The following is an 18357-nucleotide window of genomic DNA, read 5'->3' as shown; positions in this document are numbered from 1 at the left end:
TTCTTCTCCTTTCTTCTTTTCCGATTGCTTTCTCTGCTTTCTCTGATCATGTCTACCTCTGAATCACCGGCCACTGAATCTGAGACCATCGTTGTCTCCTCCTCTCCTACATTGTTGAATATCAACATGTCCAACGTGACAAAGCTCACTCCCACCAATTTTTTGATGTGGCGCCGTCAAGTCCTTGCTTTTCTCGCATGCTACAACCTCGCCGGATACGTTGATGGAACTGGGGTTATTCCGCCTCACTCTTCTGTTACCAATGGTGTTACCACTCCGAACGGTGATTACGCTCTCTGGAAGCGCCAAGATCAACTACTCTATAGTGCACTTCTTGGTGCGATCTCCATTTCCATTCAGCCTCTTCTCTCCAAAGCCGAAACTGCTGCTGATATATGGGCGACCTTGTCGACCACGTATGCATACCCGAGCCACGGCCACGTTCAACAACTCCGGCAACAGCTCAAACACTGGATCAAAGGCACCAAAAGTATTGCTGAATACTTCCAAGGGTTTACAACTCGCTTTGATCAACTTGCTCATCTCAGGAAACCGGTTGAGCATGAATCACAAGTTGAGTTCATCCTCGAGGGTCTCCCTGATGACTACAAGACAGTGGTCGATCAGATTGAAGGTCGTGACTCCGTTCCCTCCTTACTCGAGGTTCATGAGAAGCTTCTTAACTTTGAGACGAAGCTGGCAGCAAAAGCAGCTGCTACTCCTCTACTTCCTGCCACAGCGAATGCGGCCACATATCGTGGACACAACAACAACTCACGTCAACATGACAAGTCCTTCTCCCGCAACAACAACAACGGGTGGTCGCCAAATCAGTCCTCCCGTCCTCACTACTCTCCACGTCTGTATCAAGGGAAGTGTCAAATTTGTGGTCTCCATGGTCATAGTGCGCGTCGTTGCTCTCAACTTCAACTTCCGCAAGCTGCATACGGTTCGAACCCTACGTCCGTACCTTGGCAGCCACGTGCTCATTTGGCAACTGCTCCGCCGTACAATGCAGGTAACTGGATAATGGATTCTGGCGCCACTCACCATCTCACCTCCGACCTGAACAACTTGGCTTTACACCAGCCTTACACTGGGGGTGAGGAGGTTACCACAGCGGATGGCTCTGGCATGCCCATCTCCCACACTGGTTCCGCTTTACTCCCTACTCCTACTCGTCCTCTAACCTTGAGTGATGTCTTATATGTTCCTGACGTTAAGAATAATCTTATATCGGTCTATCGGTTGTGTAACACTAATGGTGTCACTGTTACGTTTGCTCCTGCTCATTTTCAGGTGCAGGATCTCAGCATGGAGGCGCGTCTCCTACAAGGCAAGGCAAGGAATGAGATGTACGAGTGGCCGACCGTGACTCCTCCAGTGTTGTCTCTCTTTGCAACACCTCACCGAAAACGGACATCAACTCATGGCATTCGCGACTTGGCCATCCGTCTTTTGCAATATTAAAGTCTCTTATTCATCGTTTTTCTTTACCTGTTTCTTCTTCTTCACAAACACATTTATCATGTTCTGGTTGCCTACTCAATAAATCACAAAACTCCCTTTTTATTCAAATACAATTTTCTCCCAACATCCTCTTGAATATCTATACACTGATGTTTGGACATCCCCCATTGTCTTTGTTGACAACTACAGATACTATTTAGTTATTGTTGATCATTTTTCACGCTACACATGGCTCTTTCAACTTAAACTCAAATCTCATGTCCGTGACACCTTCATTGCTTTCACTTCTCTCATCGAAAATAAATTCAAAAGACGGATTGGCACTCTCTACTCTGATAATGGTGGAGAGTTTATTGTGTTGCGCTCATTTCTTATCTCTCATGGCATCTCCCACTTCACGACACCCCCGCACACTCCAGAACACAATGGTCTCTCGAAGCGGAAACATCGTCACATTGTCGATACAGGTTTAACCTTGTTAAGCACTCCCTCCACCCCCACAAGCTATTCGAGTTATGCGTTTAGCACTGCGGTTTATCTTATCAATCGCATGTTAACGCCGGTGCTTGGTGATGTGTCCCCGTATGCTAAGCTCTTTGGTCAACAACCGAACTACCAGAAGCTCCGCGTGTTTGGCTGCTTGTGCTTCCCGTGGCTCCGTCCATATGCGGCACACAAGCTTGACAATCGCTCCTTGGACTGTGTTTTCCTTGGCTATTCTCTCACGCAGAGTGCATACTTCTGCTTCCATCGGCCTACGGGACGCATCTACACGTCTCGCCATGTTCGGTTTGTTGAAGAGAGTTTCCCCTTTGCCATGTCGTCCTCTACCATTACAACGTCGGTGTCCGTTCCGGAAGTTACAGCGGGCGTACATCATTCGGTGGTGCCGCTTCGGTCACTGGCTACACCTCCTCCTCCTTCCTTGTCGTCGTTGTCGCCTCCACGCTCCGATTCTCACCCCATGGCATCGCCACCACCAACGCCAGCACCGTCACCTGTCTCCTCGGTTCCTCCTACGTCACCTCTCTCTCCCGCACATCCTTCCTCTACTGGACTGGACTCACGGTCTTCGTTAGGCCCAACAACAAACTCCACTCCATCAAGCCCAAACTTGCCTTCCACTGCACAGAGCCCATTAAGCCGAAGCCCAACCAATTCATCTACCCATTCCTCCACTCCGTCTTCCTTGTCGTCCTCTTCCCATGCATCACCACCGCAGCCTGTTCCTTCCCTAATACCGGCAAGTCCACCTCCACCGCTTGTGAACCAACATCCGATGCAGACACGTTCTAAGAACCATATCGTTAAGCCCAATCCCAAACTATCTCTCACCGCCACTGTTCCGCCTCTTCGACCGATAATACCTAAAACTGTCACGGAGGCACTCAAGGATCCAAACTGGAGGCAGGCTATGTGTGATGAGATTAATGCACAAATTCGAAATGGAACGTCCGACTTGGTTCTACCCTCACCATCTCAGATTATCATCGGCTGTAAGTGGGTGTTTACGCTAAAATATCTTCCTAATGGTACCCTTGACAGGTATAAGGCGCGACTTGTGGCGAAAGGTTTCCATCAACGGTATGGTCTTGACTTTATCGAGACTTTTAGTCCAGTGATTAAATCAACGACGGTTCGTGCTGTTCTTCAGACGGCAGTGAGTAAAGGTTGGCGAATCCGCCAAATTGACGTCAACAATGCCTTTTTACAGGGTTCTCTCCATGACGAAGTTTATGTTACTCAGCCACCGGGGTTTGTCGATCAAGATCGTCCTCACTACGTGTGTCGTCTTCGGAAGGTGTTCTACAGTCTCAAACAGGCTCCACGTGCGTGGTATCAGGAGTTGCGAGGTTATCTTCTTCAACTAGGCTTCAACAACTGCTGATGCCTCCTTGTTCGTTAATCGGTGTGGTTTGGATGTTGTCTACGTTCTCGTCTATGTCGACGACATGCTCATCACTGGAAATAATAACGCTATAGTCACGAGGTTCATTGCTCATCTTGCCGCTCGGTTCTCACTTAAGGATCTCGGTGACTTGAGATATTTTTTGGGTATTGAGGCCACGAGGACATCTACTGGTCTCCATCTCATGCAGCGTCGCTACATCATCTATCTCCTTACCAAGATGAACATGCTCAACGCTCGTCCGGTCACCACACCGATGGCACCAACTCCCACGCTCACGCTTACCTTTGGTTCTCCTTATGATGATCCTCGCCAGTATCGCGCTGTCATTGGGAGCCTCCAGTACCTTGCTTTCACGCGTACGGACATTCCCTATGCTGTTAACCGCCTCTCGCAGTTCATTCACCGTCCCACGGATCTCCATTGGCAAGCTGCTAAGCAGATTCTTCGATACTTGGTTGGCACTTCAACTTTAGGTATTTTCTTTCGTGCTAATACGCCCCTCAGTCTCCATGCATTCTCCGATGCAGATTGGTCTCTTCATATGGATACATGCCTCTCGACGAATGCTTACATTGTGTATCTTGGTGGCAATCCTATCTCCTGGTCGTCAAAGAAACAAGCTAGTGTCGCTCGCTCCTCGACGGAGGCTGAATATAGGGCCGTCGCTAGCTGCTTTGGAGCTTAGTTGGGTATGCACACTTCTTACTGACCTTGGTATTCCAATTCCAGCTCCCCCGGTGATCTACTGTGACAATGTCGGTGCAACCTATCTTTCTGCCAATCCTGTCTTTCACTCGAGGATGAAACATGTAGCTATCGACTTTCACTTTGTGCATCAATACGTTCAAGCTGGTGCGCTGCGTGTCTCTCATGTCTCAACCCACGACCAGCTTGCAGATGGCCTAACCAAACCTTTGCCTCGACCTTAGTTTCTTGATTTTGTGTCCAAGATTGGAGTTGCTGCAGCCCTTCCATCTTGCGGGAGCGTGTAAGCTAAAGGCTATATATATAATTATATGTTAACCTAGTTCCTCTTGTAACTCACTATATATATTGTACTATCACATATGTAAATCATTAAGCATTCAATCATATAAAGGCTATCGTCGAATAGTTTTTAAAAGTTGAGTGAACCTAAAAAAAGACATCACAGGAAGTAATACAAACATGTGGTACAATCACTCAAATAACCAAAAGATTCTTGACTATATATTGCAAACCGAATTGACTATATATAAGTTTATCAATTAGTTTTTTTAATGTAGTTGATATATATAGTGATACTTTTGGTTTAATTAATCACTATTTGTTGAATTTGTAGTCACCATTAGAGTATACACTTTATCTAACATAATCGACTAGTACATACTCGGCCCAAACCGTCGTTGAATGGTGGACACACCGTTATGATATAAATTAATATCTCTTTTATGCTGCTTGATTACTTAGGCCTTGAATGTTTTGTAGATTTTAAAAGAGATTTTGGTTTTTATTTTTCAAAAACTCATTTTTAACCAATCAAGATTTTAAAATTTTGGATTCTCTAGCATTTAGAAAAACTTTTTCGTCGTACTCTTCCATTCACGATTTTAGTTTTTAGTACTCCTATAATTTAGAGAATCTAGTTTTTACTCTTTCTACGTTTATTTTTCTCAAAAACCAAAAACCATTTTTTTAGGATTTTTCAAACAAAAACCTAATAGCAAAATCTAAAACTAAAATCTAAAATTCAAAAACCAAAAACCAAATCGAAAAACTGAATCAAAAACTGCATCCATTCATAGCCTTAGTTTAGTCGTCAAATGTAAATTGATATCGCTGGACGTCAGTGTTTGGATTGTTTGTCACGAATTTACATCATGTCCTAACTGAACTATCATCTGAATTCAAGTGTATGTTCATTAAACTACATATAAACATTGTATATAGTTCCCCCATTAAGTACAAAATTTTGAAATAGTCACAATTAGTAATTAGTTTTGCTTGATAACAATTTTACGCGCAGCACCTAGTAATAAATATTTTAGGTGTTTTTAATGTGATAATTTACTCTCCACGTAAATACGAACTCTGCAATATATAGAATCCGAATTGGCTGAGAAAATATTAGTTTGTGAACATAATAAACATTTAAAGGTGAAGTGACCGTGGTGCAGTGACAGAAAGTAAGTCTATATGTAGAAGGCACCATCACACTCGGGATCGAGTCCCAGTTCTTACGAATGTAGGAATTTAGCTAATGGACCGACCAGTTATAGCTCAATGGTTGACAAAAAAAAAAAAAATTAAAAAATATGTGTTTTAAAATAGCCAAAAAACGTATTTGTGTACAAATAAAAAAATACCAATACTCTATTGACAAAAAAAATATATATATCTTATATACCAACACTCGGGCTCCACCGATTGATACCTACATATTTACAAGGTATACCGTCGCATATGTTGTGAACACATGCATGGTCCATTTTTCTTAACTTTCCAACTGATTAAATGATCTATGAGTGTCCACGCTGGTTAGTCCCGTACTTATAATGCGTATAAGAAGATTACTAAGTCGGTTAAAAAACCAAACCGACATAAAAAGAAAGTTCATGACACAAATGAATAAATAATCAGATATAATTAAAGCAGCAAACTCAAACAAATAATTTGCTAATTTTGTTTTTTTTTTTTTTTTTTTTTNATCTTGATTCTGAAATTGCTAGCTGAACAATAAAAGCAGAAAAAGATGGAAACTGTTTAAGATAAAAGAAATGAGGGTCATCAAGAGATTTGGGTGGTTTCCCTCGGCCATGAAAGGTGTCAGCTTCGTGTACCATGTCACAGTCTACGATGGCTTAATTGATTGATTTGTATTCTTTGTCATTGTGACTTACTTAAATCAAGGGACCATTTTGGTAACGTTGCATAATAAAAGCTAACCTAGTAGACTTAGTTCAGGAAAGACAGATGTTTAGATACAAATTAAATAATGATTTTGTGTCCCCGATGGTGGTGATTGAAATGTAATCGTGGAGGAACCGGATGATCGGACACAAACATTAAAATGATTCCCACTCGCCCAGACCCAGTTCAGTTTCTTTCGTTGTTAAAATAAATTAATATTGATATCATTTTTTGTCATTAATTAGTTGGGTATCTTATCTTTGATCCAACATGCATTACCATACTGTGACTGGTGGGTAAGAGGTGATCTAATTATGATATTAGTATTAGAGTAGCTAGCACACTCTGAAAAACAAATCTTATCGAAGAAAACTACTAGCTAGCACACTCTGACCAGAAAGACATCATCAACACTATCGAGAAAATATATCAGCACAGTGAAAATTTTCTTTGTTATATGAATCTTGTCATTCGCTTATACTATTTCGAAGTCACTTCTTCTTGTAAGCATTTTTTTTAGGAATGTGTAAAAAATACTATATTTATCCATAATAACTAAAATGATTTTGGCTACTGCTCATCGATCCTTGCTAATAGTTTTTTTTTATATAAAAAAAAAACTGATCGATAACATATATATTATTCTCGCGTTTTGTTTTTGATGGGGCAACTAATCATTTTACATAAATGACGAACTTTGAATGCATGATAAAAGCTACGTACATGTTAGTTTTTGACTGATAAACATACCCATGACCAATGTGTGAAAACAGCTACGTCAAGGTTTCACGACTTCACCAATGTGGAGAAAGGGCGGTGGAAGTTTTGGCTTCGATATCAGATATCTTGTTACGTACTGGAAATTACGAAAAAAGCTATTGGAAGGCCTGATTGTTATGGAGAGGTCATGAAGCTTAAACCAACAAAAACACACACACTTATGGATTGGTAAAAAAAAAGAAAAAAACTCCGAGTCAAACAATTTTTAACCACGCGACGCAACGTAAAGTTAGAAAGAAAAAGAAAAAAGTAAGTCAATTTGGGCCTGTTTATTATAATAAACTCGTAAGCTCTCCATAACAAAAAAGATTGGGAAAGCAGAAACCCTAAAGGAATTTTGTACATCAGACCGACGCAGGAGAACAAGATGATGAAGCACACGCAAACGATTCTCGCAAAGGTGAGCAAAAATTATTCCTCTTTCGTTTCGTCCGGATTGGATTCCCTTAACAATTTCGTTGTTTTTTAAAAAAAAAATTATTAATATTGTTTGAATCGAAATCTGTAGTATTGTGGAAGAGCGTATTCGACCATCGCTTCTTCCCGACTGTCCTCGAGCGTCAAGAATGGGTGGAAGGAGCAGGACTTCTTGGTTCTTTCTCTACTATTTCTTGGTGGATTTTATACCCATGGTTTAACAAGTAAGTATGTATGGTTTTTTTTTTTTTTTTTTTATAATTNATTATTGTTCTCAGTTTCAAATCCCAATAGTGAAATTTTTGTTTATTATTGTTGTTGTTGTTGTTAACTAGTATATTTTTACCAAAATCAAATTGATTACTCTCACAGATGTTTACAAGAGAAGAGAGCATTGGCACAAAGTAGACAGAATGCGAAACGAGCACGTCAAGCGTTCAAAGGAGCTGTATGATACATCTGAACGCTATCATAAGGTAAGCAAAAAAGTTTGATCCCCAATCTCTTTTTTTTTTTTCCCTACTTTTAAGACTTGCTTTCATTTCAATTTTATTTTTCTAGTATGTAAAAAAAAATCACCATAACTTTGGTTATGTTGCAGGCAATGATGCAGGCACAGAAGGAGCGTAAAATCTAGGCCATGAGCGGAGCAATTCAGTCTAATCCAATGTTACTTTTATTTTGGACTAGTATGTGGATTTGGTGTAATCCTTTGGTTGCATGCTTTTATGGGTTTGTTGTTAAATACTACTACTACTACTACTACTCGTAGTTAAATGGAGATGCAATATGTAATGTATGGATCCTGTTTTAATGGTTTTCCTGAGAGCACTTTTGTTTATTTTATTTTCCCTTCCCCTGCATATCGCTTCTTCATTTTATATCCTCCTCTGAGCACTTTGTTGTTTATCTATCTTTCCCTGCATAATTAATGCTGCTGCTGAAAGGCCACATGATTGGTTGACTAAAATAAGATTCTTTGATTCTTTTCTGTGACTCCATTTCTAGCTCAGGGCAAAACTTGTTTTGCATTTTCTGCTTTGTTGCACACTGGTATCTTTGAACTTTTTTGTTATTATTGCCTGAGGGTCTTGTCTTGGTGCTTTAATGGTTCCACCCGCACATTACCAACACAACAAAATTTGGATGATATAGCTTCAACAAATGTCACAAATCAAATTTGTAACAAATATTTGCGACTATTAGTTACTAATTAGTAACAAAATTAAAATAAAAAATTTTTGTAGCAAAATTGTAGCCATTTGTAACAAAAAGTGACAACCATAGATACTAATAAAGTTTGTGGTAATTTGCTACTAATAACTAACCATATTTTTGTGACAAATATACTCACTATTTAGGAACGTGACTAAATTTGTAATAATTAGTTACTAATTATTTTTGTGGTAATTAGCTATAAATAAATAACAATATATGTGTAACAAATATAATCAATATTGTCTATCATAACAAAGTTTGTAATAATTAGTTACTAATTATTCTTACAAATTATAATGTAGAAATCTATATAATAATAATAATCCGAATAAATGAGACCAACAGTTGTGTTTTTTCAATCGTACCTTTTGGATATTTTCTGAAAAGTCGTGATGGATCATTGAAACGGTTATTTATGAAAAGTTACAATTGTTCACTGTAAAGTTGTGTTGATTGGAACATTCGTATCTTTTGAAATCTATATATATTTGTCTGTTTGAACTGTTTTCATTTTTTTTTCATGACACAAAATCAACTAAAATTTCAATCTCAACGGTTTATACATTTTTCTAAATTATTTTCTAGCATTCATTCTTTTAAAAGTCAAGAAATTTTTCTAATTCTTGATTTAACAAAAGTTTTTTTGTATGATGAATCTAATTTACATATTTTAGTTAAATTTTAAATATAAAAGTTTAATGAAAATACCTAGAGTGTTTTTCCAAGAGTTAGATGGATTACATAGTGAGTTTTTGGATTTGACTTTTTAATATGGTAACAATCCCAATAAATGTCACCAAAGGTTGTGTTTTTCAATCATACTTTTTGGATAATCTTCCAAAAAATCTGTAAAAAATTTAAATTATGTATTTAACAAAAAGTTGCGATTGTTCATTGTAACGGTTTTTTTTATAAAGTTGCAACTGCTCATTGTAGAGCTGTGTCTATTCGAATATTCATATCTTTTAAAATCTATATATTTGTCTGTTTGAACTGTTTTTATTTTTTTTGCCATGATACAAAATAATATAAAATTTCAATCTCAACGGTTTTTACAGATCTCTAGATTATTCTCTAGCATTCATTCTTTTAAAAGTAAGAAATTTCTCCAATTTTTGATTTAACAAAAGATATTTGGAATGATGAATCTAATTTACAACTTTTAGTTAATTTTATATAAAAAAATTAATAAAAATACCTATATATAATAGCAATCCGAATAAATGCCACCAAAGTTGTGTTTTTCAATCGTACTTTTTGGATAATTTTCTAAAAAAATATGTAGAAAATTTAAATTGTGTGTTTTACACAAAGTTGCAATTGTTCATTGTAACGGTTTTTTGTAAAGTTGCAACTGTTCATTGTAGAGTTGTGTCTATTCGAATATTCGTATCTTTTGAAATCTATATATATATATATTTGTCTGTTTGAACTGTTTTCATTTTTTTTGCCATGACACCAAATAATATAAAATTTCAATCTCAACGGTTTTTACAGCTCTTTAAATTATTCTCTAGCATTCATTCTTTTAAAAGTAAAGAGATTCCTCCAATTCTTGATTTAACAAAAGATTTTTGGAATGATGAATCTAATTTACAACTTTTAGTTAATTTTATACGTAGAGTCTTTTTCGAAGAGTTAAATGGATTATATAATAAGGTTTTGGATTTGACTATTGAATATGGTAATAAAGATGTCTTCTATTTAAAAGCAATTTATATGAGTTTGTAGGTATAATCAAATGCACACACAACACTTGCAATTTTTCATAGTACTTTTTCGTAAAAAAAATGTTTTTATTTGTTTTTTTTAAATTCAAACAGTTGTATCCGTTCATTGTAGAGTTGTGTCTTTTCACTATATTTTATTTATATTTTTTCATCACAACTTTTCGTTTTAATAGGTGTGTCTATTTAAATAGTCATGCTTTTTGAACTCTCTTTATATTTGTCTCTTCATCACTTACTAACAAGTTCGTTGAAACAAATTTTCCATTTTATGTTGAGTCTAGAGAATTGAATATATTCTATAATCTAACTAAAATTTTAGAAATGATTATAGCAATATAGAAATTTTATACAACTTAATATTTTACACTGTTTTATTGATGGCAATTTTGTAGCAAATTTGTTACACGTTAAATGTAGTCTTTTGTAACTATTAGCGACGACCTATTTTGTGGAAATTTGTAACAATCAGTTACAATATTTTTGAGAGAAAATTGAAGCAAAGGGACACAATAACAGTTGTAGCAAATTTATAGCTAATTTGCTACGGTTTCTCACAAACGATGTTTTGCAACCACCCTATAAGCGCAAAAAAAATTTTGAAACAAATTTGTAGCAAACTAAATATTGTTACAAATATAAGTACATAGCTACAATATTCCTCGTAACTATACAACCCCAAACCTGTAGTGCAACCAACCATACAAGTTCTTCACCTCACACAACTATGGAAGGAAGAAACACAACATCATCAAACTCTTTTCTCGGTACTGCCAAAAAATAAGTTATTGTGTTTGCATTCTCATCCCGAATATATATATATATATATATATATATATATATATATATATATNTATCCTTGTCTTGATCTCCTGTGATTCTCAAAGAGCAACATCAGCCTATAGGATCCAAATGCTGCTCACTGCTTGTTACATAATTCATATACGTTAAGATTCTTACTCCTAAGCTGATGTTATGGTCCTGTTCTTGGCACTCTGCAGTCTCTTGGCTAGCTAAACCCTCTAAAATCAGTTTTGGTATTGGTTTTATAGCAGTTAAATTGATGAGTTGAGGAGTTAAATTGAAGAGGCATCTGACTAACACAGAATCATGTCTTGCTACTATAGCAGAACAATGTATAAGCGATTCGAAGGAGAAAAATAGAGGACGAGTTGGCGGCGATGTGAACTTTTTTTGTTTTTCTCAGCTTGTAGTTTTATAAATTAGATATATGAGCGATTAGTAGTTTAGGAAGAGGTAGCTTTAGGAGCTTGTTGCAATGTTGTATATGTAGAACATACCAAACCCCAGAAACATTTCTTCCTCTATAGCCAAGATGCAGCAGCAATCAAAAGATATTTTGTTGGTAAAAAAGAACATCTTTATCTATGTTACCAGTCCTCACGATTCACAACATTATACTAGTAGTCTTAGTCTTGTTTTATCTTATAATAATTTATTAGTTAAGGTAATGGATAGATAGAAAGTGACCTCTTAATATTGGCTTCTTGTTCATCCAGAAATTTCTCGTCTCTGATGAGGCTCTGCAAGAAGAATCATTATCTGAGAGGATTGGTAAGAAAGAAAAAAAAAATGTAAGGTTATATATAGATTGCAAAACCTAATCTAATCACCTCTTCAACTTCTTGAACTTGCTTTGAGACGGGGGGTGATGTCAGACCACCTGAGGAAAGCAAACCAAAACGAAAACCGAACGAACATTGTTAAAAAGAAGAGAAGTAGAGAAGATGGTTCCAAACTTTTTACAGTGAAAACAAAAAAACGTACCCAACACGTAACCAACACCCAAAAACACCATTATAGCAATATTCAACAATTTTCTTGCCCACGGTGGTGGTAGTCACATCTACCAAATTGATTGAAGCAAAAATATCAGATATGAATGAATACAAACGAATTGATCAAAAAGATGCACAAAGATATTACTGCAAAAATTGCAAATTCTCACCGGTGGATGAAAAACCACGATACTGCAACCTCCCCACGCGACAAGACTGCAAATTTTTCAATTAAGACGGACAAGAGACATAACCTTCTGGGAACAAAGAAAAGAAGACAAAGATCTTTCGATTACCTTGTTAGCAACGGTGCTTCGTAGGAACCGCATCATCATCTTCAGCTCAGCCGGCCCTCGTCGAATTTGGTTGGGAATATATTTTAAGGGTTTCCCAAAGGGATTTTCGATTCTTCTCTTTTTTTTTTCTTCTTTTCTTTTTGGGTTCTTTTATTGTTGTCAATTTGGGCCTTCTTATACTGATGGGCCTTTCCTTTCCTGACCAAAGCTTACCGGGAATAGCTGAGCTGGAGGGGAGAGGAGGTGACGTGGACACTGAAGAACGCTGCAGGATTTATTATATAAGATCCTGACCGTTGAATTTAGGAATATAGCATATCTGTATGCTTGAACGTCCAGGTGGTCTGAAACTTCTTTCGTCATGAAAAAGAAATAATTGAATCCAATTTTCTTAATGTCATATTGATGTTGCACATGATAATGTCTGAAGACATCACTGCGCCACTTACTTTAGTGCAATGCTTCATGGTTTTTAGCTGCATTGCGATTATCATCATGTCTCATCAGTTTCCGAATCTGAATTCTCTCTTTGGAGTCTCGTTTTTTGGTGGTGTTATGGGAGTTGCGTATTGCACCATCATATGGATTTTGCCTCTATAACTAACAAGTGATGCACAAAATATTCAAGTCAGATATGCGACGACCGATGAAAGCTTCGTTCACATTTTTTAACGCTATTGGATTGATAGCTCTAGTATTTCGTGGCAACAACCTCGTCCTCGAGATACAGGTGCATTTTAAAACATGATTTAGATGTTACCGAAATATGTTTCATTATCGTTTGGTATTAATAATTAGTGTGGTTTTATGTTAGGGTGATATTTGTGTAGGGTACTCTGCCTTCAGATTCAAAGAACCCTTCAAGTAATTAGACAATGTGGAGAGCTGTAATGATCTCTCATGCTCTTGTCGCGATTTGTATGTTTCCACTATCGGTTGTTGTATATTGGGCACACGGAGACAAGGTATGTCAAAACGACAAAACTCAACTGTACAAATGACAACAAAACCAGATAACCAAATCTTCTTCGTCTTGTTGTCTTATAATAAAGTAGTTAAGGTGATTGATAGATAGAAAGTCCCTTAATCTTGGCTTCTTGCTACTACTTCCTCAGCTTGGTTCTCAAGACTACCAGGACTGTGTTTCCTTTATTTTATCCCAGTTGTAGACTGTTGTTTCAGCTTATCTTTCCATTTCAACAATTGTGTAAATGTAGTAGAAGCAGCAGCGGAGTACACAAGTACATGCATAAAACTCTGCAATTATAGGCTATACACTTGGAAATTCTTCAACCTTACACTCTCTCTCTCTCTCACGTGCTTCTGAATATCTGACAGTGACAGAGAAACAAACAACCCAAGTCTGCGGTATCTGATGGCCAGATAAGGTTCACATACACCTTAAACTCACCAAGCTACAAACCACAGAGAAGTTGTTCCCCTGCAATGCCAATCACTTGCATGCTGGGCAAACTCTGGACCTGTTACTCGGTTCCCTTTTGAAGTCAAGAACACCCAAGTAGCCACATTCCTTAATCTAAACAGGAATCTCATCCGCAAGATAGAGAGAGAGAGAGAGAGAGAGATGTTAGCCAATTTCAGATTCTTCAAGTTACCAATGTCCGGAGGAAGCTCATCGGGAAACAAGTTCATCCAGAAACATCAGGATTCGTCAGTAGTAAAATGTCTTGTCAACCACGGCGGGGGAGTCACGCACGCCGCTCTCAAATGGGACAATCGATGGAGCAGTCGTTTGAGATTGCGGACGGTATAAATGTCCCTTGCAAGAGACTGAAATCGAGCTATAAGTACTAAAGGTTATAAATACACTGTAGAAAGAAAAATCTATAAAACAGTACAAACAGGCGCCTAGAACAGTAAACAGAAGACGACAACTAAATAGTAGACGCGAAAGGGGAATACAAAAATAACTTGAATTGAGAGAGCTTAAACATGGCTGACTCCCAAAAAGAACAGTGGACATCATATAAAATGGCAATTTAAGTGTATGTGACTTGAACATAGAAAATACCAAAATGCAAACAACAAGAGAAAAACAAAAGACAGGAATGTCCGATTCGTCGTAACTAACTACTCTTTTAGTTAGTTACTTACGAGCCCAAAAAAAATCAATACCAAGTAACTACCTAACTAAAAGAGTAAGGGATTTTTTAGGTCGATTCATTATTACCTCCTTGCTTCCCATCTCTTCTTCTCCTCCTTTGGGCTCTTTGACGATTTCGATTCTGTCAAAATTCAAACCCTCCAAAGTGCTTTACTTTTCTACTTACCTTCTGTCTGTCTTCATTCTTTCAACTTCTTTCCTGAGTAGCTCAAGCCTTTCTTTGGCGTCTCAATCCTTAACAGTCCCACCCTTAATTTTTACTTGGGCCAATTTAGTTGGGCCCATTTTTACTGATGGGCCTGTTGCCGAAGCCCATTCCTCATTATTTATTTTGTTTTCTTGATTCCCTCGTAATGATGATTTTGTCGAAAACTAAAACTGGATTTAATTATTATTAACTACGAGGAATAGACTTCATTTTCCACTAATTCATACATATAATAATCTTATCTTACATTCGCTTTCTAGAATGGTTACTTAACTAGATAAACTAATTGCCTTGGATATGAATATTTGTTCTCCACTTCTTCAGTCACATTTTAAGTTTTTTTTGTATGTGAAAGCATTTAATCATCTTCACCAGCCACCCTGGCAAATCTTAAATTGCTATGTTTGATTACTAATATTCTGAAGATATACTATTTATTAAAATACCTTAAAAGCAAATTATTTTAAATATTATTAATTAATATTTGAGACAAAGAAAGTCTTAAATAACAAAATACTCAATGTGAGGACTAAAAGAACATACTTTGTGCAAAAAAAAAAAAAAAATACATGTTTGGTCATGTACAAGGAGCAACACATTACAAACATTGGTGGCTCTCGAGAATAAGATTTTTGGATCCAGAATTCACTCTCTCCATAATTCAATGGCTGTTGTACTGTATACAACAAGCAGCTCTTCATCTTGGCCAGCATGGTTTTGGTACTTCGGAAGTATGACGTCGGCAAGTGGATTCACTCGTTTTGGCTGCAACTTTGTCATCAGCTTCTACTTCATCAGCCGCTCGAATTCACACTAATGGGGGACGACAATTTTTTATGATTGGGGGACGGCAATTTTTCTATGATTGTGTCTGCCATCATTGACTAGTGAGTCTAGTTAATCATTGAGTAATAAGGGCTAAGGGTTAGTAGTGTTGTGATTAAGATTAATAGGAACTGATGCGCTACTTGAATCAACTTAAGTTTAAATAACAAAATGACCTCCCAAAATTTGTATTTTGCCCCCCCTCCCCATTAAATTTAAAATTTTTATTTTGACCCCTTTAAATTTTGCATTTTGGTTAGGGGTGGGCATTTAAACCGAACTGAACCGAACCAAATCGAACCAACCGAACCCAAACCGACCTAAACCAAACCCAATCTTACACTCCAACCATTCGGTTATGTTTCTTCCCAACCTAAATGGTTCGGTTCGGTTCGGTTAACCGAACCGAACTAATAACCCAATCTGTTTTTTAAATTAATTAATAATACTATTAAAAATATAAATATGTGATCTTACCCACGAACGCTTGCATTTGGTTTATATTCTACTTTATTTTAACTTTCTAATAAAATTAACTAAATATAAATATAGATTTAATTATGGTTTATGTTAGGTATTTAATTTAAATTTTCTAGTTTTTCTAATTTATTTGATTAATTAACTATTATAAAACCATAATCAAATTTCATTTTGTTACATTAATTGATTTTTAAACCGAATTAAACCGAACCATACTAAAACCGAACTGAACCGAACCAAACATAAACCGACCCGAACACAAACCAAACCAAACTAACTTCGGTTGAGTTTGGTTAGAGTTTTACCAAAACCGAACCGAACCGAACCCAAACCGAACCCGAATTTAAACCGAAATGCCCAACCCTAATTTTGGCCTCATTTAAACAAATTTTCATTTTGACCCTCTAAAACGTTTGCAGTTTGACCCCATCAATTAAATAAAACTTCATTTTGACCCTCTAAATTTTGCATTTTTACCCCATTAAAAATAGAAATTTTTGTTTTGACCCCTCTAAAATATGTGTCTGGCTGAATTACTGATCAATAAAAAAGTTTGCATATTCCGCGAACAGGGGTTTAGAAACTATGAAATGACAAAAGCCGCCAACAAACAAACGTAGCAACATGAATTATTTAGAACATGTTTTTGTTTCTTTTCTTATCGAAATTTTAGACGGCTAAAGAATATAAAACTCGAGGTACAAAACCAAATAACCGGTGGTGTGCTTAGGATTGGATCATACCCCATATTTTGGCAAACACACAAAATCTGTAGCAGGAATTTGATGAATTTATGCAGACAGGGAACACGTAATTTGTCAAAGTCAGTCTAGTTTTGCAATGACCGCATCAACTACCTGTTGAGTCGTGCTTGTTCCACCAAGATCTTTCGTCCTGCACTTTCCTTCAGCGATGACCTTTTTCACTGCTGTTTCAAGCCGGTCAGCAAATGACGGGAACTGAAGGTGTCTAAGCATCATCGCTGATGAGAGAAGCAATGCCACTGGGTTTGCTTTGTTTTCCAATACTATCTTGTCTTTCCCAACATTTCCTGCTGATGCACCTTGCTCAAATACTGCATGGTCTGCCCCAACATTTCCTGTTTTTTGTATTTAATGTCGCAGATTTAGAATCATTCTTTATCCAGTAAATGTATATAGCTCGAAAGGCGTATGAGATTATCAATACAGGATGTTTTTACCTCCAGGCATGACTCCTGTGCCTCCAGCAATACCAGCAGCAGTATTTGCAACTAAATTACCATAGAGATTGGGTGTTACCTGCAAAACATTTTATAAATTGCCGTTATAAAAGGGAAAAAAAAGCCAAAGGAAACTAGTACATACAGTAATGAGAGAGAACATAGCAAGATAAGGTTAATAGCAACAGTCAAAACTACTGCCCTAAGAAACAATAGTTAATGCGAGTCGAAGTTGGGCTCAGCATTTAGCACTTGTATATTCATGCTAAGTTGGATCTTATCCAAAACAAAGAGCTAGAAGCGATATAAAGGTAGCTATACTAGCAAAGCAAAGGAACCAAGGTTGTTTAATAACTGAGAATTCCGAGCTAGATACATGTAGCTTTTTCCTCAACTTATTTTCAGCAGAGCAAAGTAGTAATAATAGATAGAAAAGCCCACCAACGTACACTTTAAAATATTCCCTGAAAGCGTGATTTGCAAATGACGAGAGTAGATAAATTAGAATGTGGCAATACAGTACCAGTCACATTCCAATATGCAAATGGGGCAATTAACTAGTATATGGGAACACAACATCAGTCTCATACCAATAAGATAATATGACCGTAAAACAAGGCAAACTACAGAGATACCAAACTAGGAAGAGAGATGACTGGTATTGAGAATGAGAGTAAAACATCCAAGAATGAGAGCCAATGGATAGCTGGGAAAATTCATATTGTATAGAACTCCGAAACATACCATGACATCGAATTGCTCTGGTTTCGCTACAAGTTGCATACAGCAGTTATCAACAATGATTTCATTGTAGGTGATGCTCGGATATTTTTTAGCAACCTCCCGACAAGATTCCAAGAACAAACCATCCGCAAGTTTCATGATGTTAGCCTTATGCACCGCTGTAACTTTCTTCCTGTTGTTGAGGTACGCATACTCAAAAGCATACTTTGCAATACGCTCAGAACAGAACTTCGTGATCACCTAGCAGAAGAATAGGATCAGAACAA

The 18357-nt window shown here is 37.2% G+C and overlaps 3 protein-coding genes and 1 long non-coding RNA gene across 5 annotated transcripts; 2 read left to right on the top strand and 2 right to left on the bottom strand.

Moving 5' to 3' along the window:
* On the top strand, positions 49-4067 carry LOC104727565. Its single transcript, XM_019231741.1, has 3 exons — positions 49-1388; positions 1660-3271; positions 3342-4067. The coding sequence occupies exons 1-3, from the start codon at positions 49-51 to the stop codon at positions 4065-4067; spliced, it is 3678 nt and encodes a 1225-aa protein (XP_019087286.1).
* On the top strand, positions 7419-8201 carry LOC109127217. The gene is made up of 4 exons (XM_019231740.1): positions 7419-7451; positions 7560-7692; positions 7841-7944; positions 8070-8201. Exons 1-4 carry the CDS (start codon positions 7419-7421, stop codon positions 8103-8105), a joined length of 306 nt encoding a protein of 101 aa, XP_019087285.1. The 3' UTR covers positions 8106-8201.
* LOC104721256 lies at positions 10945-12625 on the bottom strand. 2 transcript variants are annotated; one of them, XR_756956.2, is made up of 6 exons: positions 12509-12625; positions 12383-12428; positions 12202-12280; positions 12048-12097; positions 11905-11957; positions 10945-11335 (listed from the first exon to the last, which is right to left on the bottom strand). It is a non-coding gene; the product is annotated as an uncharacterized LOC104721256 (long non-coding RNA). The 2 variants fall into 2 exon arrangements; XR_756954.2 differs by lacking the exon at positions 10945-11335 and having other exon boundaries at positions 11717-11957.
* Positions 16687-18334, bottom strand: LOC104721255 (isocitrate dehydrogenase [NAD] regulatory subunit 1, mitochondrial). The gene is made up of 3 exons (XM_019233257.1): positions 18092-18334; positions 17348-17426; positions 16687-17245 (listed from the first exon to the last, which is right to left on the bottom strand). Exons 1-3 carry the CDS (start codon positions 18227-18229, stop codon positions 16971-16973), a joined length of 492 nt encoding a protein of 163 aa, XP_019088802.1. The 5' UTR covers positions 18230-18334; the 3' UTR covers positions 16687-16970.

Source organism: Camelina sativa, chromosome 11 (assembly GCF_000633955.1).
Source record: "Camelina sativa cultivar DH55 chromosome 11, Cs, whole genome shotgun sequence".
Classification (NCBI taxonomy): Eukaryota; Viridiplantae; Streptophyta; class Magnoliopsida; order Brassicales; family Brassicaceae; genus Camelina; species Camelina sativa.
The sequence above is the reverse complement of the archived record's forward strand: the minus strand, read 5'-3'. Positions and strand labels throughout refer to the sequence as shown.

Coding starts and splice junctions, on each gene's coding strand:
- LOC104727565 (XM_019231741.1), top strand. CDS start 49: ATGTCTACCTCTGAATCACCGGCCACTGAATCTGAGACCATCGTTGTC. Junction 1,389..1,659: donor ACCGTGACTCCTCCAGTGTT/GTCTCTCTTTGC, acceptor TGACAACTACAG/ATACTATTTAGTTATTGTTG. Junction 3,272..3,341: donor ACGTGTGTCGTCTTCGGAAG/GTGTTCTACAGT, acceptor TTCTTCAACTAG/GCTTCAACAACTGCTGATGC.
- LOC109127217 (XM_019231740.1), top strand. CDS start 7,419: ATGATGAAGCACACGCAAACGATTCTCGCAAAG. Junction 7,452..7,559: donor CGCAAACGATTCTCGCAAAG/GTGAGCAAAAAT, acceptor CGAAATCTGTAG/TATTGTGGAAGAGCGTATTC. Junction 7,945..8,069: donor CATCTGAACGCTATCATAAG/GTAAGCAAAAAA, acceptor GTTATGTTGCAG/GCAATGATGCAGGCACAGAA.
- LOC104721255 (XM_019233257.1), bottom strand. CDS start 18,229: ATGAAACTTGCGGATGGTTTGTTCTTGGAATCTTGTCGGGAGGTTGCT. Junction 17,427..18,091: donor CAGAGCAATTCGATGTCATG/GTATGTTTCGGA, acceptor AATGTTTTGCAG/GTAACACCCAATCTCTATGG. Junction 17,246..17,347: donor CACAGGAGTCATGCCTGGAG/GTAAAAACATCC, acceptor TACAAAAAACAG/GAAATGTTGGGGCAGACCAT.